Below are 22,333 nucleotides of genomic sequence, written 5' to 3'. Positions count from 1 at the left end.
TAATCAAGTATCATTTAAAGATTGGTGAACCAAAGGTAACATTATTTGGTAGAGCTCTGCTTTATACAAAGATAAAGACTACAGGGGAAGAATGGGGTTTTCTAAGAAGACCTACTCCTCGTTTTTCGGTCTTGCACCTTGTCAAGACCATTATGAGAAAAAAAAGAGAAAAGAACTTGTAAAAATAGAAGAAAGGTAAAAACAGACTCAACAACTTCTTCAGTGTAGAGACTGCACACCGTATGATTAAAGTGAAAACTAATTAAAGTTATTATACGAATGTTAAACAGGAAACTGTTAGAATTCGAAGTGCAAAATCTTATGGTGTGAGTCCAAATGTCTCTACTAATGAGAAAGCAGAAATATAGACCAAGCACATACAATGTAAGGATATAGGAGTTCAGGTTTGGTCCGGAATTATCCGTTTAGGTGTGAGTTTGCCAACTTTTTTCTTTTGTCTTCCCGTTTTGTTTGAAGGGACCATTTCCCATGGTGTTGGTGGAGTAATCGGCAAAGTGGTAGTTAAGTCCTGAACAATAGACAAATCCTCTATTTGCAGATCTGGGAGGTCAAATATGGTCAAGACAGACTGGAGATCATGTTTGGTACGAATTTGGTGCCTTTGGCCTTCAAATGTGAAGGCAATCCCAAAAGGAAAGAGCCATGAGTATATGATCTTTTTTTCCCTTAGCATCTCAGTGAACGGTTTCAAGATCCTCCTTTTTTTGTAACGTATGAGGAGAAATGTCCTGGAAGATATTAATTCTAGAATCTTCAAAGAATAACCTTTCATTGTTTCTGGCTTTTTTGAGAATGTCCTCCTTGGTTCTAAAGTTCAGTAATTGGCAGATAATGTCTCTGGGTGGTTCTGAGGATTTCGGTTTTCTTCTAAACGCCCTGTGTGCTCTTTCAATAGTAATTTTGCCTTGGTAGTTAACTTCTAAAATTGAAATGAACAGGTTTTTAACTGTGGTGAGTAGGGATTCCGCCAGGACCGATTCTGGAATGCCTCTGATTCTGAGGTTATTACGGCGACTTCTATTTTCCTGGTCGTCCAGGGCATCAAAGGCTAGGTTAAGGTGTTGTTGGCACCTTTGAAAGTTCTCAATTACTGCAGAAGAGAAATTACAAGGAGATTCCTGAGTATTTTCAAGAGATTCGACTCTTGTGCCTATCTGACCCAGTTCTTGTTTAATGTCTCGAACACCCTTCACAAGTGGTTCTAAGGCATTTTTAAGCGATCGTTGAATAAAGGAGCGGGAAACTGGGGGCTGGTCCCCAGACAAGTCCTCTTGGTCGCTTTCGTCTGTATCTTTCAATTGCACATTTGGACTTTCTGCAGCTCCTTTATTTGGGGCACTTTTGCTAGAAGGAAGTTGTTGTGCTGATTTTCTTATATATTTATCCATTTCTCCGTTATTTGATGATTTCTGGGTGTTAGAAGTATCTTTCGATGGACCTCCACCTATCTTCACCATTTTAGTGTATAGAAGAGATATATATATTCAGATCTAATGTGCGCAGACTTTCCCCTTCTTCCCTATTGTGTTTTATTTTTTCAGAGTGTCTACCATTTTGCTAATTTTACATTTTATTTATCATCTTGTCCTTCAGTTAATGTTGTTGAAGATACAGTGCCTACAAGTAGTATTCAACCCCCTGCAGATTTAGCTGGTTTGATAAGATGCAAATAAGTTAGAGCCTTCAAACTGCAAACGAGAGTAGGATTTATGAACAGAAGCCTAAATCTTACAAACCAAAAAGTTATGTTGCTCAGTTGAATTTTAATAACTTTTAAACATAAAAGTGTGGGTCAATTATTATACAACCCCTATGTTTAATATTTTGTGGAATAACCCTTGTTTGCAATTACAGCTAATAATCGTCTTTTATAAGACCTGATCAGGCCGGCACAGGTTTGTGGAGTTATCTTGGCCCACTCCTCCATGCAGATCTTCTCCAAGTTATCTAGGTTCTTTGGGTGTCTCATGTGGACTTTATTCTTGAGCTCCTTCCACAAGTTTTCAATTGGGTTAAGGTCAGGAGACTGACTAGGCCGCTCCAACACCTTGACTTTTTCCCTCTTGAACCAGGCCTTGGTTTTCTTGGCTGTGTGCTTTGGGTCGTTGTCTTGTTGGAAGATGAAATTACGACCCATCTTAAGATCCTTGATGGAGGAGCGGAGGTTCTTGGCCAAAATCTCCAGGTAGGCCGTGCTATCCATCTTCCCATGGATGCGGACCAGATGGCCAGGCCCCTTGGCTGAGAAACAGCCCCACAGCATGATGCTGCCACCACCATGCTTGACTGTAGGGATGGTATTCTTGGGGTCGTATGCAGTGCCATCCAGTCTCCAAACGTCACGTGTGTGGTTGGCACCAAAGATCTCGATCTTGGTCTCATCAGACCATAGAACCTTGAACCAGTCTGTCTCAGAGTCCTCCAAGTGATCATGAGCAAACTGTAGACGAGCCTTGACATGACGCTTTGAAAGTAAAGGTACCTTACGGGCTCGTCTGGAACGGAGACCATTGCGGTGGAGTACGTTACTTATGGTATTGACTGAAACCAATGTCCCCACTGCCATGAGATCTTCTCGGAGCTCCTTCCTTGTTGTCCTTGGGTTAGCCTTGACTCTTCGGACAAGCCTGGCCTCGGCACGGGAGGACACTTTCAAAGGCTGTCCAGGCCGTGGAAGGCTAACAGTAGTTCCATAAGCCTTCCACTTACAGATGATGCTCCCAACAGTGGAGACAGGTAGGCCCAACTCCTTGGAAAGGGTTTTGTACCCCTTGCCAGCATTGTGACCCTCCACGATCTTGTCTCTGATGGCCTTGGAATGCTCCTTTGTCTTTCCCATGTTGACCATGTCTGAGTGCTGTTCACAAGTTTGGGGAGGGTCTTAAATAGTCAGAAAAGGCTGGCAAAAGAGATCTTTAATCCACACATGTGAAGCTCATTATTCTTGGTGCCTGAACTACTTCTTAATACTTTAGGGGGACCAAACAGAATTCTTGTGGTTTGAGGGGTTGAATAATAAATGACACTCTGAATTAACGTTTAACGTTTAAAAAAAACAAACAAACAAAAAAAAAAACAATATTTGCTGCAGTGCATTTCCCACTTCCAGGCTGATCTACAGTACAAATGTCACAATGCCAAGTTAATTCCGCATGTGTGAACCAGCTAAATCTGCAGGGGGTTGAATACTACTTGTAGGCACTGTATGTAGCAGGTGCGGGGCTAAAGAACGGTGTGATATTTAGGCACTGTGTTTCAAATCATATATATATATATATATATATATATATATATCTATTTTTGTAGTGCATGAAAACAGCCACTAGATGTCGCCCTGCACCTGAGCAGCGTATCTTGGTAAACAAATTGTGGACAAAGTCTGTTCTTTCTTTTATTATTTTTGTAGTAATCAGAAAGTTAGCGGTTAATCCCCAGAACAGTCAGTACAGTTGTTCACAGTGGTTGCTTTTCCAAGAGATAGATTGCTATCTGGGCGTTTTCCTCTCTTTTGAGGAAAATAAGAAAAAAGGAAAGGAGGGAGAAAAAAAAGGTTTTAAACCCCTTAACTTCAAGAGAGCAGTAGGGGTCCACTTACTGAGGTCCAATAAATGTAATAGTAGGGAAAAGAACAAAAAGGGTCACCAAAGAGGCAGAGGGACAGGATCTCTCTCAGGGCCGTCTTCTTGTAAGAGGGAGTGAAAATGGCCACCGGGGCGCTTAACAATATAGATCCCTCCGCTACCCTGGAGCCTATATTTCTTCCACTCACCGGGGATTTCTAATGCAGGTCTCCGGTATCGGTGTTTCCTGCAGCCAGTCAGCAGTCAGCAGGGGACCCCTGACCGATTCTCGCTGGAGGCATGTCTGGTGCCAGTCACAGAAGAGGGGAAGAAGGATGCTGCGGATGGGAGAAAATGGCTGCCATCGTCACCAGTCACGGGAGTCTTGGAGGTGAGTGATCCTCCCCTCTCCGTCCCCTCGGGTGTCCGGCGGTATCCAGCAGTCGTGCGGGCTATCATTCGCATCTCAGCCCCTGTATCCACAGCCTTGCAGATGCTGGGTTAGGTGAGAGAGAAAAAGGGGAGGGCGGAGAGGCGGGGGAAAATGTCCACCGGGGCACGTTTCTTCTTTCCCCGCTCTTCTCACTCACCCGGTCACCGTTCTTCTTTAATGGAGCTGTCGTCTCCGGGAAACAGGATGGAGCAGTCCTGCACCGCCGATGATCCAGGGAGGCAGCAGAAGAAGGGGCCTCTGTGGAGCATAGAAAGGGCCGCAGCTCCGTGTATCTTGCAGCTCTGGTGGTACAGCTCAGTACACAGGTCCGGGGAGAGGAGAAAAAAAAAACAAGTGCCTCACAGCAGAGTTTGGCCGGGTCTTATAGTGCCAGAGGGGAATAAGGAGAGCTTTTTGGAGCAGTTATGGTTCTAAAAATCAGTAAAAAAGATTGCTTTTTGAGGAGCTGAGGTGACGCACGTCCTCTCAGTCTCAGGTTCAGGCCACGCCCTGACAAAATGTACTTTTAACCCCAATTTTTTATTTTCATAAGGGTAACAGGAGAAAAAGGACAAATCAAAATTTATTGTGCAATTTCTCCTGAGTATGCCGATACCCCATATGTGGGGGGAAACTATTGTTTGGGTGCACAGCAGGGCTTTGAAAGGAATGAGCACCGTTTGACTTTTTGAACGCAAAAATGGCTGGAATCGAGAGCGGCCGTCATGTCGTGTTTGGAGAGTTCCTAATATGCCTAAACAGTGGAAACCCCCACAAGTGGATAATAGGTGAAAATGTGACGCTCGCAAGCCCTGCCCTGGGAAGATGGGGTACTCGGAGCCGGGTCAGATGTTGAGAACGGGGATGCAGTCGTGGCCTCGACACGTTCCGTGCCCAGGTCCGTCACTTTGAAAATGATGTTAGGGCTTTCCGGGTTGAGTGGTAATTGTCGACTACGCCACCTGTGGTGTCTGGTGATGCGCCACCAGCGCCGCTACAGTCCGCTGAGGCCCGATGTCACGGCGGCTAAAGTTCTCGCTGCTCCCCACAGGCGGAGCTCAGCCTCAGGGGAGGCAAGACAGGATGAAGGGGGGTTAGTAGTGCGGGAGTACGGGCACCGTGTCGCGTGGTATGGCGCGTAATGAACAGTCCTGAGGCCATAGGGATGAATTTCCAAGGCTTTACTCTTCTCATAAGCAGCGCAAGGCTTCTCCCTACTCCTCGTGGAGTCCTGCGGCCACCAGGGACGGGTGTCCGACTACCTCCGAGGAAGTCCAGTGTGAGATAGCATCCCTACACCAGAGTGTTCCTGCACTACAGACTTCACCCTTTCCCGTCTGTGCATGTGTAGATAGGCCTGGTCTCCTTCTGAGCTCCTCTCAGGTGTATGGCTCGGGTGGTGATTCCTCTCCATCCCAAGCCCGGCGGGATCCTCAGGGCCTAACCGGGCTTTCCCATCCTGGACATAGAGTACGAGGTCGGGTGTCGGGGGCCGGTACCCCTCTTGCAGCCGGAATCCCTCTGAATAGATCAGGTAGAAGAGGACAGGTGGCGTACTCCGCTCCGTCTGCATCCTCCCCGGGACCCATTTGCTAGGGAGCCACACTCTAAAGCTCCCGGGCCTTCTTGATCCTGGTCCTTGGCCGGGTTGAGACATTCCTTGTCTGCAACCTCCCTCTCGTCCCATAGATCGGGGTACGAGGGCTGTGACCCATGCCGGTGCAGGCCCACACAGGATCTGCGCTCCCGGAGGGAAGTCACTTTACACACAGTATTTCGACAACAACCAAAAGACCAAGATCTAAGATGGCATTCTACTAAATATGAAATTAGAAGTGTCACTAACTATCTGTTCCTCCACCCACACCCACTAACTGGTTCCTACCACTTTGTGTTCCCCCGTCTCCCTGTAACCAGGGGAGCAGCACCTAGTGCATAATAGCTCCCTCTGGTGGAGAAATGTGGTGTTGGATGCAAAAACTAGGTAACTACTATCGCACCGGACTTACCTCAGAGGAGGAACACCACACTCCATTGAAGAAGTGCAGCATTCCTGTGGCGGTCGAACCCTCAGGGGCGCCACAAAAACAGACCCCATAATTTGTTATGCAATTTCTTCCGAACACGGTGATACCCCATATGTTGTCAAAAACTTCTGTTTGGTCACATGGCAGGGCTAGGAAATGAAAAGGTGCTATTTGTCTGGAATAAATTGTGAATGCAATGTCACATTTGGAGAGCCCCTGACATGCAAAAACAGCAGACACCTTCCACAAGTGACCCCATTTTGGAAACTAGACCCCTCAAGAAATTCATTTAGGGGTGCACTGAGCATTTTTAACATACAGGTGGAATCACAAAACTTTATAACATTTAGATTTAAGAACAAAATTTTTTTTTTACCACTAAAATACTGTTTTAGCACCATATTTGTAATCTATACAAGAGATAATGGGAGAAATTGGACCCCACAATTTTTTATGCAATTTCTTCTGAATGTGACAGTACTAGTGTTGAGCGAGTATGTTCTGTTAACCCTTTTGCCGAGTATGCTCGGGCCGAGCTCCGAGTATTTACAGCTGCTCGGTGATATGTTTGAATCGCTCCCGTGTGCATGATTTGCGACTGTTTGACAGTTTTAATACATGTGAGGAATGTCTATTTCTTACCCATTCCTCACATGTAATAAAGCTGTCAAACAGTTGCAAATCATGCACATGGGAGTGATTCAAACTTATCACCGAGCAGCTGTAAATACTCGGAGCTCGGCCCGAGCATACTCTAACAGAACATACTCACTCAACACTAGACAGTACCCTATATGTGATTGTACACTATTGTTTGAGCTCATAACAGGGATCGGATTGGAAGGACCACTACTTGGCTTTTAGAATGCATATTCCATTTGAATAGATTGTGGGCTATGTTATCCGGACCTAAGGAATTCATCTAGGGTTACAGTGAGTATTTTAAACCCATAGGTGCCTCACAGAATCTTATAACATTGAGACATGGAAATATGACATTTTAGTGGTAAAAATGTAAGTATTTTATTTGCTGCTAATTTTTCTGGGACACAAGGGTTAATAGGTGAAACTGGACCCCATAATTTATTGCACAATTATTCCCCAATGCGGTGATGGCCCATATGTCATCAGAAATTACTGTGAGGCCACACGTCAGGGCTGAGAAGGAAGGAGCGCTATTTGGCTTTTTTTGGAGCACAGATTTTACTATAGTAGTTTTCAGGTGACATTTGCAGAGTCCCGAAGGTTCCACAACAGCAGAAAAACCCTAAAAGTGACTCCATTGTAGAAATTGCACCTCTCAATGATTTAATTTATGGCTGCAGTGACTATTTTGTAACTTCCACTCCAGGATTTTTTTTTCTGGAGAATTGCAAAAATTCCAGTTTAGTGCCCATACATTGTGCCCCCATACATTGTAGTGCCACCATATATGTTAGTCCCCTATGTGTAGGTTTTTTGTATTCACTTTGATTGCATATACTGTATATCTGAATTTCTTTCAATCAGAATGTGAGCATTCATCCCATGTCAAATGAGTGGGCTGCAACACATGCATTTAATTACAACTAGCATTTAATGGTTGCCTGCATTCTGATCTGATAGCAGTGAAAAAGAACGCCGAAGTTCGGTTTGAAACTCTTTGCACTGTTAGTCTACCCTCCACTTATCCTGATGGATATGTTATTTTAATAACCATCTTCTAAATAAATGCTACATTTTTTACCGGAGCTGGAATCAACTTTTTCTTGGATTGTGCCCCAATGTATTGTAGTGCCCCCATACATTGTACCCAGCTTGTACTTCTGGCGATACACATCCCATAAATTAAGTGCTCTCTCCCCACTACAATAACGCCAAATGTGCCCATTTATTATGGTTTAGGCACAGTGGAGCTTAGAAGGAGGGGGGCATTTGGATTTGGGAGCGCAGATTTCACTGGATTTAATTTGAGGACGCAAGAGCCATGTTGCTTTTCCAGATTCTTTGTTCTGCCATTAATTTGGGATACCCATATAGTTTCAGTGACCGATAACGGAATGGGTGCTGGTTTTGTGCTGGATAAATTAAGGGTTTTTATTGATAACATTTTAGAGTACATAATATTTTTCGATCATTTCCAGAATAAGGCTGGGATCACAATCTTGTGTTCAATGCTGAGCACTCACATTGGGGTTTCCGTGTAAATTCAACAAAAATGCTTTTCAGACGAAACCCCCAATGGAACTATTCATCATAATGAGGCAGATGGAGACAGTTTAAAGTTTGTTTGGTGTCTGATCCGGTGGTGTCCATTTTTTTAAGTTGTGCACAGATCTGTGGTCACCCACACTTGTGCGCTAAAATGACGCCTAAAATGATGGGACACTGCCGAAACACAGACCAGTCCAAAGTGACTCCATCTGCCTCATACAGTGGAGAAAAAAAGTATTAGTCAGCCACCAATTGTGCAAGTTCCCCCACTTAAAAAGATGAGAGAGGCCTGTAATTGACATCATAGGTAGACCTCAACTATGAGAGAGAAAATGAGAAAACAAATCCTGAAAATCACATTGTCTGATTTGGAAAGATTTATTTTTTTAATTTTGGTGGAAAATAAGTATTTGGTCAATTACAAAAGTTCATCTCAATACTTTGTTATATATCGTTTGTTGGCAATGACAGAGGTCAAACGCTTTCTGTAAGTCTTCACAAGGTTGGCAAACACTGTTGCTGGTATGTTAGCCCATTTTTACATGCAGATCTCCTCTAGAGCAGTGATGTTTTGGGACTCTCTCTGGGCAACATGGACTTTCAACTCCCTCCAAAGGTTTTCTATTGGGTTTAGATCTGGAGACTGGCTAGGACACTCCTGGACCTTGAAATGCTTCTTACGAAGCCACTCCTTCATTGCCCTGCCTGTGTGCTTGGGATCATTGTCATGCTGAAAGACCCAGGCACATTTCATTTTCAATGCCATTGCTGATGGAAGGAGTTTGCTAGGCCGGTACGCAGGAGAAGGGCTTTCTCGCGGCGTCCGGCCAGGCCCTTTCCTGCTGGTCAGTAATTGTCAGCATTTAGGTTCCGTTCTAGGGTTTCTGCATTTCTGCTCATGTGTCGCTAAACCACGCCCCCTTGCGGTCATGTGCCGCTAAGCCACATCCCCTTGCGGTCAAGTGCAGCTAAGTCACGCCCCCTGCTGTCTGGTACAGCGTGGTTGGTTGTCCTGGGGGGGCTGGGGCTGTCTCTAGTGTATTTAAGGGTTCCGTGGGCTCCGACCGGATGCCTAGTCTATCTCTTTCTAACCTGGGGTGAGGTCTCTGGCAGTAAATGCAGTGTGTGTGAGTCATTGTCAAGGGTTCCTGATGTGTGCTCCCTAGTCAACCTAGCCATCAATTAGGGCTAGGGGAATGCTGTGAGCAGCATGCTCTACCGTGTCGGTTCACCCGTTGGTGTCCATGCCACGGAGGCGTCCTCGCTACCGATCCAGCATTCCAGGTCTCTGCCATTGTATGTGTGGTCACACTGCTGCTTTTACACCCATGTGTTGGGTGCTATAGAGATCCTCCCCCTCTTTAGGAACTTAGGTTGCAGGCCTTTCCTGGCCTGCAGCTATCTGCAGCTCTATACGCCGCCATCTAGTGCTTGGGGGTTTCATGCTGCCAAATCCTTGCTGCTCTGCACAGCGGTGTCTTGCAGTGCAGAAGTTTATTAGTTTTGTATCTGGAGCGTTGCTAACTCCCAGCATTGTACCTTGTTTAGTTATTACTTGTGTGTGCATTTAACACACTAGTTTATTTCTTTCTCTGTGCTTAGCTGAACATTCCTCTGGGACTCAGCTGCTGCAGCTCCTCTGCAGTCCTGTGGACCCCGACGTGTCCTTTGAGTTTTATTTTATTTTATTTAAGGGCACGCCAGCGTAACATTAGACTAGGCCAGGGTCTAGCTGAGTATGTCGGCTACTGCATAGAGTCAGAACGGCTCATCCTCGATGCAACGCTATATCCAGCAGCTGGAGTCTCGGTTGCAATGATTAGAACAATTTGCACCAGGCTGTGGGCCAGACGGTAGGTCCCAACTCCTCGCCTAGCGCTTCCAAGTAAGTTTTCTGGGAGCGCTCCAACCTGTCTGGGGTTTCTCAAACAATGTGTGGTGCACTTCGAGTTACAACCGCAGGTGTATCCCACTGATAGGTCTAGAGTGGGATTTATATTTTCCTTGCTCTCCGAGCGGGCACTGGAGTGGGCTCCTCCACTCTGGGAATGATCGGATCCAGTTGTGCAGACTGTAGCCGGTTTCGCTACAGCCCTCAAACATGTCTTTTTGGGTCCTGAGGTCACCAATGACACTGCCATACTTCTTCTCGCTATTAGTCAGGCTACGTCGTCTGTAAGCGACTATGCGGTGCGTTTCCGCACCCTAGCAGCTGAGTTGGATTGGCCAGACAAAGCTCTGATTCCCATTTTCTGGAGAGGTCTGGCCTTCCTCGAGAGGTTCCAGTAACGATTGAGGCATTGATTCATCTCGCTACTAGAAATGATCTTCGGTGACTGCTGAGAAGCTACGGGAGCATTCTGCTCCAACCTTCTCAGTGCCCCTGAGTAAGTGTTCGGGCAATTTTGACCCCTCTGTGCCTATGGAGGTGCCACGCACGGAGGGTCTTTGTCTTCCCAAACAGTCAATAAAATCCGGTCTATTTTCCCACACCCCTCGGGGGCCTGGGCTTTGCACCAGTCTCTCTCTGCATATTAAACCGGGAGTTCTAGTGTCTGTTAGAGGCGAGTCACTAGGGAATTAATTTGTTTCCTCCAAAATTCTGTTGCCTTCCTCAGTCACTCTTGATCAGAAGACTGTGGAGATAGGAGCATGTGTGGACTCGGGAGCAGAGGCAAATTTTATGTCCGCGTCTTTCGCTCAGAGTCACTCAGTCCCATTAATTTCACTTCCTAATCCTGTCAAGATCCGGGTAGTTAACGGGTTTGTTCTGCTTAAGGAGGTTACCCATCGTACTGAGGCTATGCAGCTCCAGATAGGAGATAGCCATTGTGAATTTATTTCTTTCCTGGTGATGGAGGAGGGGGTGGATTCAGTACTTTTGGGTCTGCCCTGGCTCCGGAGGCATTCCCCCCCATCTGGACTAGTCGACTGGTCAGGTTGTCCAGTGGAGCTCTTCTTGCCAGGGGAATTGTATTCGTCCGGTGCTTCCGGTTTCTCGTTCTGAGTTACCTCCGGAGCTGTCGGCGTTACCCATTCAATACGCGGAGTATGCAGATGTTTTCTCCAAAAAGGCTGCAGAGACTCTGCCACCTCACCGGGCATATGATTGCGCCATAAACTTACTACCGGGTTCTGAAACCCCGAGAGGCAGGGTATATCCTTTGTCGGTTCCTGAGACAAAAGCAATGTCAGAATACATTGCAGATAATCTGGCAAGGGGATTTATCCATAAATCTACATCCCCAGCAGGGGCAGGATTCTTTTTTGTCACTAAGAATGACAGGTCTTTGCATCCTTGCATTGACTATCATGGTCTAAATGCGGTGACAGTAAAGAATAATTATCCTTTGCCTCTGATTACCGAGCTGTTTGATCGGTTTTGGGGTGTGACAATTTTCTCTAAATTGGATCTCCGCGGGGCCTACAATCTTGTGCGAATCCGTGAAGGTGATGAGTGGAAAACGGCTTTTAATACCAGGGATGGTCATTATGAGTACTTCGTCATGCCTTTCGGATTATGCAATGCTCCCGGAGTTTTTCAGGACTTCATGAATGATGTCTTCAGGGATTTACTTCTTACGGCTGTTATCGTGTATCTTGATGACATCTTGATTTTTTCTTCGGACCTTGAGCAGCATCGTGGGACGGTGAAAACTGTATTGCACCGTCTGCGATTGAATCGCTTATATGCAAAGCTTGAGAAGTGTCTTTTCGAGCAAGAGTCCTTACCCTTCCTGGGTTATATTGTTTCTGGGTCTGGTCTTACTATGGATCCCGAGAAACTCGAGGCTGTTCTGAAGTGGCCCGAGCCTCGTTCTCTGAAAGCTGTTCAGTGTTTCTTGGGGTTCATAAATTATTTCAGGCAGTTTATTCCACACTTTTCCACACCAGCTTCGCCTATCACCGCCCTCACTCGAAAAAGGTCAAATCCTAAGGCTTGGAGTCCTGAGGTAGAGGAGTCTTTCGCTAAATTGAAACTCTGCTTCACTAAAGCTACTATCTTTCCCTGTCCTGACAATTCCAAACCGTTCTTTTTGGAGAAAGATGCGTCTTCTGTCGGTGCAGGAGCTGTACTGTACCAGAAAAATGCTCAGGGTAGAAAAAGAGTCTGTTTCTTTTTCTCTAAATCCTCTTCCTCGGCTGAGTGAAATTATTCGATTGGTGATAGGGAACTGCTCGCGATGAAACTGGCCTTTGAGGAATGGAGGCACCTACTGGAGGGTGCGATCCATCCTTTTCATGTGTACACTGACCACAAAAATCTTTTGTACCTTCAGACGGCCCAGCGCTTAAATCGCAGACAGGCAGGGTGGTCCTTGTTCTTCTCTCGATTTCACTTCTCTCTCCATTTTGTGCCTAGGGAGAGGAATCCACAGGCAGATGCTCTGTCTCGCTCTTTTGACCCTTTGGGTGAAGAGTTCGGAACCGCGACTTATTGTCCCAGCCGAGAGTTTACTCTCTGTGAGCTCTGTCACCGTGCAGAGACTTCCACCTGGGAAGACCTTTGTGCCAGAGTCTCATAGCCAAGAGCTTCTCCATTGGGGTCACTCATCCAAGATTGGAGGGCACTTTGGGGACAAACAGACCAAAGAGTTAATTTCTCGGTCCTATTGGTGGCCCAAGATGTCTACGGATATCTCCCATTTTGTCGCCGCCTGCGTCCTTGTGCGCGAAATAAGCCATCTAGGGAACAGCTGGCGGGGCTTCTAATGCCTCTTCCCATGGCTGATAGGCCGAGGGAAATGATTGCGATGGATTTTATTACAGATTTGCCACTTTCACAGGGTAATAGGCTGATTTGGGTGGTTACGGACTACTTCTCTAAGATGTCCCACCTGATTCCTCTGCCCGGTCTTCCATGTTCCCGAGAGCTTGCTCAATTGTTTGTTGCCCATATCTTCCACTTGCATGGTATGCCGGATCAGATTTTGTCTGACCGGGGTCCTCAGTTCGCCTCTAGATTTTGGCGAGACTTTTGCCGCCTCTAATAAATCGAGTTGTGCTTTTCCTCCTTGTATCATCCCCAAACTAACGGTTTGGTTGAGATGACTAATCAGACATTGGCAACTTATTTGCGACATTTTGTGTCTGCCCGCCATGATTCTTGGGCATCGTTGCTACCCAGGGCGGAGTTTGCCTTAAACAATTCTGTGGCAGATTCAACGGGGCAGACGCCATTCTTGATGAATTTCGGACAACAACCTCGGGTTCCGATGCCCGTACCTGGTACTAATCCTCTTCCCGCTGTGGAGAATTGGGCAAATAATGCAAGGGATATCTGGGATCAGACTCCGGAGTCTTTGTGTGCTTCTAAGGAGCGTATGAGGGTCACGGCCGATAGGCATCGGCGTCCTGCTCCAAGTTATGCTCCAGGGGACTTGGTGTGGCTTTCTGCACGCAATATTCGACTCTGGGTGGTTTCGACTAAATTTGCTCCCCGGTATTTGGGGCCATTTAAACTCTTGGCCAAATTGAATGATGCGGCCTATCGGCTGAAATTGCCGGCCACTTAGCGAATTTCTAACTCCATCCATGTTTCTTTACTCAAGCTGGTTACTCTCAATGAATTCTCTGGTTCCTGCCCGGCTGAATCGGAATCTGCACAGGATGACTTTGAGGTAAATTAAATCATTGCTTCTAAGGTGGTTAGGGGCAAGAAGTTTTATTTGGTGGACTGGCGAGATTATAGTCCGGAGGATAAGACTTGGGAGCCGGTAGACAATATCAACGCTCCGGATCTTATTGCCGCTTTTGAGCGTATCCATAATTCTGGGGGGGTGAGCCATAGAGAGGGGGGTAATGTTAGGCCGGTACACAGGAGAAGGGTTTTCTTGTGGCGTCCGGCTAGGCCCTTTCCTGCTGGTCAGTAATTGTCAGCATTTAGGTTCCGTTCTAGGGATTCTAAGTGTGGTTTCTGCGTTTCTGCTCATGTGCTGCTAAGCCACACCCCCTTGTGGTCATGTGCCGCTAAACCACGCCCCCTGCTGTCTGGTACAGTGTGGTTGGTTGTCCTGGGGGGCTGGGGTTGTCTCTAGTGTATTTAAGGGCTCTGTGGGCTCCGCCCCGGTGCCTAGTCTATCTATTTTTAACCTGGGGTGAGGTCTCTGGCAGTAAATGCAATTGTGTGTGAGTCGTTGTCAAGGGTTCCTGCTGTGTGCTCCCTAGTCATCCTAGCCATCAATTAGGGCTAGGGGAATGCTGTGAGCAGCACGCTCTACCGTGTCGGTTCACCAGTTGGTGTCCATGCCACGGAGGCGTCCTCGCTACCGATCCAGCATTCCAGGTCTCCGCCACTGTATGAGTGGTCACGCTGCTGCTTTTACACCCATATGTTGGATGCTGCAGAGATCCTCCCCCTTTTTAGGAACTTAGGTTGCAGGCCTTTCCTGGCCTGCAGCTATCTGCAGCTCTATACGGCGCCATCTAGTGCTCCGGCGTTTCATGCTGCCAAATCCTTCCTGCTGTTCACAGCGGTGTCTTGCAGTGCAGAAGTTTATTAGTTTTGTTTCTGGAGTGTTGCTAACTCCCAGCATTGTACCTTGTTTAGTTACTACTATTTCTTTCTCTGTGATTAGCTGAACATTCCTCTGGGACTCAGCTGCTGCAGCTCCTCGCAGTCCGGTGGTCCCCAATGTGTCCTTTGAGTTTTATTTTATTTAAGGACACGCCAGCGTAACAGAGGTTTGCACTCAAAATATCATGATACATGGCCCCATTCATTCTTTCATGTACACGGATCAGTCGTCTTGGTCCCTTGGCAGAGAAACAGCCCCAAAGATTGATGTTGCCAACCCCATGCTTAACAGTAGGTATGATGTTCTTTGGATGCAACTCAGCATTCTTTCTCATCCAAACACGACGAGTTGTGTTTCTGCCAAACAGTTCTACTTTGGTTTCATCTGACCATATGACATTCTCCCAATACTCTTGTGGATCATCCAAATGCTCTCTAGCAAACTTCAGATGGGCCCGGACATGTAATGGCTTAAGCAGGGGGACAGTTTGGCACTGCAGGATCTGAGTCCCTGGCGGTGTAGTGTGTTACTGATGGTAGCCTGTGTAACGTTGGTTCCAGCTCTCTGCAGGTCATTTACTAGGTCCCCCGGTGTGGATCTGGGATTTTTGCTCACTGTTCTTGAGATCATTTTGACCCCACGGGGTGAGATCTTGTGTGGAGCCCCAGATCGAGGGAGATTATCAGTGGTCTTGTATGTCTTCCATTTTCTAATTATTGCTCCCACAATTCATTTCTTCACACCAAGCTGCTTGCCTATTGCAGATTCAGTCTTCCCAGTCTTCCCAGCAGGGCTACAATTTTGTTTCTGGTGTCCTTCGACAGCTCTTTGGACTTCACCATAGTGGAGTTTGGAGTGTGACTGTTGTGGTTGCAGACAGGTGTCTTATACTGATAACAAGTTCAAATAGGTGCCAGTACTACAGGTAATGAGGGGAGGACAGAGGAGCCTCTTAAAGAAGAAGATACAGGTCTGTGAGAGCCAGAAATCTTGCTTATTTGTAATTGACCAAATACTTATTTTCCACCAAAATTTGTAAACAATTTCATTTCAAATCAGGCAACGTGATTTTCAGGATTTGTTTTCTCATTTTGTCTCTCATAGTTGAGGTCTACCTATGATGTCAATTACAGGCCCCTCTCTTTTAAATGGGAGAACTTGCACAATTGGTGGTTGACTAAATACCGTATTTTTTGGACGCACCGAACCATAAGACGCACCTAGGTTTTAGAGGAGGAAAATAAAAAAATAAAACTTTAAGCAAAAAATGTGGTCATGATGCACTTTTAAGGGGGAAGGGGTCTTCTGCTGACACTGGTATAGAGGTAATGTCCCCCAATTCTGACAATATCCCCCATCCTGGTATATATGCCGCCCCCCTTCCTTTTACATGTGGTCCCCATCCCCATCCTGGTATGCCTGGCATCCCTCCATCCTGGTATGCATGGCACCCCTCATCCTTATCCTGGTATGCATGGCACCCCTCATCCTTATCCTGGTATGCATGGCACCCATCATCCCTAGCCTGGTATGCATGGCACCCATCATCCCTGTCCTTGTAAGCATGGCACCCCTAATACCTGTCCTGGTATGCATGGCACCCCTCATCCCTGTCCTCGTATGCATGGCACCCCTCATCTCTGTCCTGGTATGCATGGCACCCCTAATCCCTATCCTGGTATGCACGCACCCCTCATCCCTGTCCTGGTATGCATGGCACCCCTCATCCCTGTCCTGGTATGCATGGCACCCCTAATCCCTGTCCTGGTATGCATGGCACCCCTAATCCCTGTCCTCGTATGCATGGCACCCCTAATCCCTGTCCTCATATGCATGGCACCCCTAATCCCTGTCCTAGTATGCATGGTCCCCCTAATCCCAATCAGGTTGCACATTAACAAAAAAATAACCACTTCTACTCACCTCTCTTCTCTCCTCCAGTGCTGCGTCCGGTCTGCCTGCACTGAGCTCTCCATGTGAGCAGCGCATGACGTCACTGCCATGCGCGGCTCACAATGAGAGAGATCAGCTGCCGTAAGTCACAGCTCCCACGCCGGTCTGTGTGCGCGGGGAGCAGTCACTTCACTCTCCTTCATAGCCGGTACACAGAAGGCCGCGCTGCGGCTCCTGCTGCTGCCGGCTATCTCCTGTGCCCGCTCATTAAAGGGCATGAATATTCACCCTCTCCCCATGGGCGTGGAGAAAGGTTGAATATTCATGCCATTTAATGAGCGGGCACATGAGATAGCCGGCAGCAGCCGCCACGCGGCCGCACTGTATACCGCTATTAAGGAGTATGAATATTCATTTTCTTTAGCAGCGGGGACAGTGTAGGCTGCAGCGGGCGGCTGCTGCCTCCTGTGCCCCGCTCCTCCACCGATACCGCTCCCCCCACACCACACATAAATATACAGGCCCCCCCAACATTCAGACCATAAGACTCACCCCCCATTTTCCTCCAAAATTTTGGAGGAAAAAAGTGCGTCTTATGGTCCGAAAAATACGGTACTTTTTTTTCCCACTGTAAGTGAGTGGCTTCATCCAGGGTTTTGTCTGAATCGCGGTTTTGGAGAATTTACACCGAAACCTCAATGTAAGCGCTCAGTGGAAAGCGCAGCATAAATGTAAGCTGAGTCTTACTCCAATTTTTGGGAGGTAGAATAAATAAATAGACAGCAGTACAAGAATAGCTTTTAGTTTTACTTTTGTGTGGTACAACGTATGGTATAAGTGATAACTCGGAATTATTCTTCAGGTCGGTGCGATTACAACAATACCAGACAGATGTTTTTTTTTGAGGTTTTGCTGCCGTCAAACAGTAAAAATGCTTGTTCATAACAAGTTGTTTTTTCGTCACCATATTCTTAGAGCTGTAACTTTTTTATTTTTTGGCGAACAGAGATGTTTGAGGGCTTATTTTTTGCGGGACGAGTTGCAGATATTTTTGGTACCATTTTGGGGTACATAATATTTTTGATTGCTATGTATTCAGATTTTTCAGACACAGAATGAACAAAAAACAGCAATTCAGTTATTGTTTTTATTTTTATTTTTTACGATGTTCACCATACGGTAAAAGTGATGTGTCCAATTTGTTCATCAGGTCGGTACGACTACAGTGATACCAGATTTATATTGTTTTTTTATGCTTTGCTATTTTTACACACTAAAAACAATATTTTACAAAAATGAATTTGTTTTTGCATTGCCATATTCTGAGAACTGTACCTTTTTCTATTTTTTTGCTGAATGAGCCATATTAGGGCTTGTTTTTTTGCAGGACAGTTTGCCGTTTTCATTTCTACTGATTTTTTTACATATGTCTATTTGATCGCTTTTTATTCACTTTTTTGTGAGTCAGTATGATGAAAAAGCAAAATTTCTGGCATGTTTTTTTATTATTTTTTTGATGGCGTTTGCCATATGGAATAAATAAAATGCAAATTTTATAGAGTGGGTCGTTCCAGATACCAATTATGTGGACTTTTTTGTTTATTTTTTTTATCACAAATGCGTTTTGAGAGGCGAAATGGCTTTCGAGATTTCTGTATGCTTTTTTGTGTGTTTTTTTTTACTTTTTTACATATTTTATTTTACTTTTTCACTTTTTTACACTTTCTTCACTGTAGGACATGTATAATTTTTTTTTAGTTGCTGGTCTCATACACTGCAGTTCTCGTGTACAGCAGTGCATGAGAGCAGTCAGTGAGTCACTGATGCAGCTTGTGAGGCCCAGCTTATAGCTGGATCAAACTGGCCACTGTACCCTGGGGTCATCACATGACCTCAGGGTACCATGGTAACCATCGAGACCCATGATTCTTAATGTGGGGGTTCGATGGTAACTAAGGGGGTCTTGTGACCCCCTTGCAATCACTTAAATACTATTGTCGCAATTGACACCGGTATTTAAGGGGTTGATCTGTCACTGATCGGTCGCAAAACCGTCCGGGTCTGACACTCCAGGGTGTCAGCGAGGAAAGCGCTATTCCTATATTCCCGATCGCCGTTTTAAAACAGCGATGAGGGAATAAGGCCCCTTAACAACCACCGTTTTAATGTGTATCAGCGATCGTTAAAGGGTTAAACATTTAATCTTGAACAAGCAAAGCTTAATACTCTAAACCCATGTTGTCACGATTCCTCTGCTCAGTGTGTCTTGGATGCAGTGAGTGACAGCTCAGTCGTCCAATCTAGTGCAGGGGCGTGCTGAGCTAGATTGGACTTTTTGAGATGGACATAGGAAAACAAGATTCTAGAGACGTAAAATGATGGCAAGTTCTTCTGTGGGAGTTAGAATCTTGAAATGTAAAGAAGTCTTTTAGAATAGATAGTGACATTTTCTATAATTGTATTCAAATGAAGCTGCAAGGTCTCTACGCCTAGAAAGGATGCCCATCTGCTTGCAGGTCTGAAACGCTAAATATTGTTTTCTCTCATGAAAAAATTAAAGCTGCTTATTCTGAATTCTTTATGGTGGTAGTAGGTTTTACATGTCTCATGACTCTACATAACGGTTTATAGAAAAGATATTGCTTCTTTATCCTCTCATGTATAAAAACTATGATAAGCTGAAAAATAAGAATTTACTGCTTATAATACTACTAGTTATATAGTAAATATATATAGTGTGGTACTTAAGGAGGCATACAGCCCTGTGGTCATGAAGTGGTTAATAAAATAATAATAAAATTAACACAGTCTGAAGTTGTCCAACAGGAGGCTGGCTGTTATGAGCTGATAAAGCAGCTTTGCTGAACAACCCTTAATGAAAAGTCCAAAATGAGCAAATACCCTGTAATAAGTAAATGAATAGTAATAGTACATGTAAAGAACATGGGGTACTACTTAGTTATCACTATTTTGATCAAAATCCATGAAAGCACGACAAGGTGTGCCCAATCGGGACAGTACCTAACTCTTGTAGTTCACCTCACTATGTATTAGCAGATATTCATATAGATAAGGATCGGGTTCCCACTGTTCAGTGACTTGTTCATGGAAAGCTATGGAAACAAAATGGACAGCCCGAAAAAGGGAACCATACCCCTGTTTGTGCAAAGTACAAAAAACTGAAACAAAACTAAAAGCCAAGAGCCGTAAGTGCTATGCATAGGTGTGTATTCACACTCTGACCATTTATCAGACAGAACCTAAGATAAGAAGTATAAGTATGTATGCTTTATATCGGAGACATAGCAGTTTTTCTCTACCCAGTAGCTCAGGGACAACTGAAAATTATAAATAGTGCCCTCAGAGGGAAAAACTGGTAAAGAATGCAGAATATAAGTCATACAATGGCCAGAAATAGTGTTATTCCTCATGTACAGACACATGACAGCTTATTCTGAAAAGTCACCTGAAGGGGCTGATGCACTTTATTGCCTGGTGGCAGTATTCTCTGGGAACAAAGGATGACTTTTGCAGGGGGCTCTTCACTTTAGCTGAAATCAAAACGTTCTCGACAGTATCTTCTAGAAACAATTAAAATTGTAGAAACTGGTCCAAAAATGATTATATACTACAAAATAACATTGAAAAGTGTATAAAAATGGAAGCAAATTGATATCACGATATATTTAAAACATTGGGTCCCAAGCTATAATCTTGACGCATTAGTAAAGTAAATGTTTCATGTGTATTTATAGGTGTTTGTCACTACAGCTGGCTTTATGACCAAGACGTGTATTGATCTCTATTTAAAGGGGTATTCCCATCTCCAAAATCCTATCCCAATATGTAGTAGGTGTAATAATAATAATATTAGCAAATACCTCCAATTAGAAATGTAGTATAGTATTTTTGATTCGCTATGCCACTTACCTCATGTGCAGGCAATACAGGACCTTAGGTATCCACGGTTACGACCACTAGCAGCTAGCTAACTAACTGTCACTTTATCAGTGGACGTAACCGTGGATACCTAAGGTCCTGCATTGCCTGCACATGAGGAAAAAGACATAGCAAATCAAAAATGCTATACTACATTTCTAATTGGAGGTATTTGCTAATATTATTATTATTATTACACCTGCTACATATTGGGATAGGACCTTGGAGATGGGAATACCCCTTTAAGACATCACTGTTCTGTTCAATAAGTAACAAATCATGAAACCACAGAAGCCCCAGAAGTTTTCCCAGAAGTGAATCCTACAGCTTCGTATGTGGATCTTTATAACTATTGAAATTTTTTTCCAAAATCTTAATTGTGTTGCTTCTGCAGGAAGTTCATGGATTTCTGAAAGGGTCATTCAGATTAATGTTGTAGATACTGATGTAACAATTCTGCTGTGTGATCATATGATAAGGATGTAACATATTTACCTGGGTCTTGTTTTCCAGCCGTGCTCCATAATAGTATCCTTAGAAAATGTCAGTTCCTCTTACGCTGTTGTTGTCTCTCATTAAATTCAAGTGACCTTTACATTCTCTTTTGATATTCATTCTTATATGTTAATGAATCTTCCACAGGATCACTCCACCCTTTTACTGTCAGCTAGATTACTCATAATTCTATAATCAATGACCAACCAAGACTTTAATATTAAAACTGATGATTAACTTCCCTACAAGGACCAGCAATTGAAAGCTAAATTACACCGATAATTAATTGTTCACTGTTGATGAAATGCCAACTTATAATGGCAACTTATAATTATCTTATTAACTAAGTATATCTGAATTCTTAGCGACTATATTATGTAGCCATGTCCCTGTATGGCTTCCAACAGGGAGCAGCAAGAACTTATAGATAGTAGAATAAAATTAGGGCATTATTCACGCTGGAACCACTGTGTGATCAGCTCTATTGCATTTTCCATTAAGCTGAAGGATTCGACGAAATCCATTTGACTACACAGTCTAAGGCCACAAATATAAAAAAAGATTGCAAGAAGACCCCTGGTGTGGGTAAATTGTCCCAATAGGCACTAACTACATACATAAATCCAATCAATATCTGCTTAGATGAACATATGTATGACAAACAAGAAATGGATCTTACAAATTGGTTTCAGGAACGGGGGTATAGCTGACGTAGCATTGAACGAGTGAAAAGAAGAGCCAGGAACACTAAACGTTCAGACTTACTGGCCCCCAAGAATAATCCTGAAGCAGAAAGGGTCCGATTTGTATGCGATTTCCCTCCCGCCATTATCAGGTTTGTGACATTTTAATTAAACACTGGCCCATATTGCTACGAGATAGATCATTGCGTAAACATCTTACCGAATACCCAGCTATGTCCTATAGGAGATCTAGAAACCTTTGTGACCTCTTGGTCCATAATCGTCATCAAAGTCTAAAACCTCAACACAATTTTGGTTCACGTGGTCCAAAATGGGGGAGAACTCCATATGGACATTGTGTAGCATGTCCAAATGTATTGTACACCTCTGAGTTTCAGAACTCATCAGGTACAACCTGTTATGAAATTACACATTAGCTCAATTGTTACACCAGGGAAGGCAACCTGTCCTTGCAATAAAATATGTATTGGCATGACCACTAGGAAACTCAAAAAATGAGTGAGGGAACATATATGGGACAAAATTGCAGCAAAAGAAGCCACTATAGATG

The 22,333-nt window shown here is 44.7% G+C and overlaps 1 protein-coding gene across 3 annotated transcripts in view; it reads right to left on the bottom strand.

Annotated features, from left to right (window-relative positions):
- LOC141258968 (galactose-3-O-sulfotransferase 2-like) overlaps nt 1-21,234 on the bottom strand; it is an 85,382-nt gene extending 64,148 nt beyond the window's left edge. The window contains exons 1-2 of one of the 3 annotated variants that reach the window (XM_073674298.1): nt 21,080-21,195; nt 20,112-20,226 (exon numbers count right to left, since the gene is read on the bottom strand). Coding sequence is in view for 1 of the 3 variants with exons in the window: in XM_073674299.1 (XP_073530400.1) it covers nt 21,080-21,108 (29 nt within the window). In the remaining 2 variants the exon portion in view is untranslated. Of the gene's footprint in view, nt 1-20,111; nt 20,227-21,079 lie in introns of all 3 variants that reach the window. The other 2 variants (XM_073674297.1, XM_073674299.1) reach the window with 2 other exon arrangements.
- Between the last annotated feature and the right edge of the window lie 1,099 nt (nt 21,235-22,333).

The sequence above is a fragment of the Phyllobates terribilis genome, unplaced genomic scaffold, assembly GCF_046119375.1.
Source record: "Phyllobates terribilis strain yellow unplaced genomic scaffold, ASM4611937v1 Scaffold_3__8_contigs__length_932513732, whole genome shotgun sequence".
NCBI classification, from domain to species: Eukaryota; Metazoa; Chordata; class Amphibia; order Anura; family Dendrobatidae; genus Phyllobates; species Phyllobates terribilis.
This window is presented reverse-complemented; position numbering and strand designations above follow the sequence as displayed.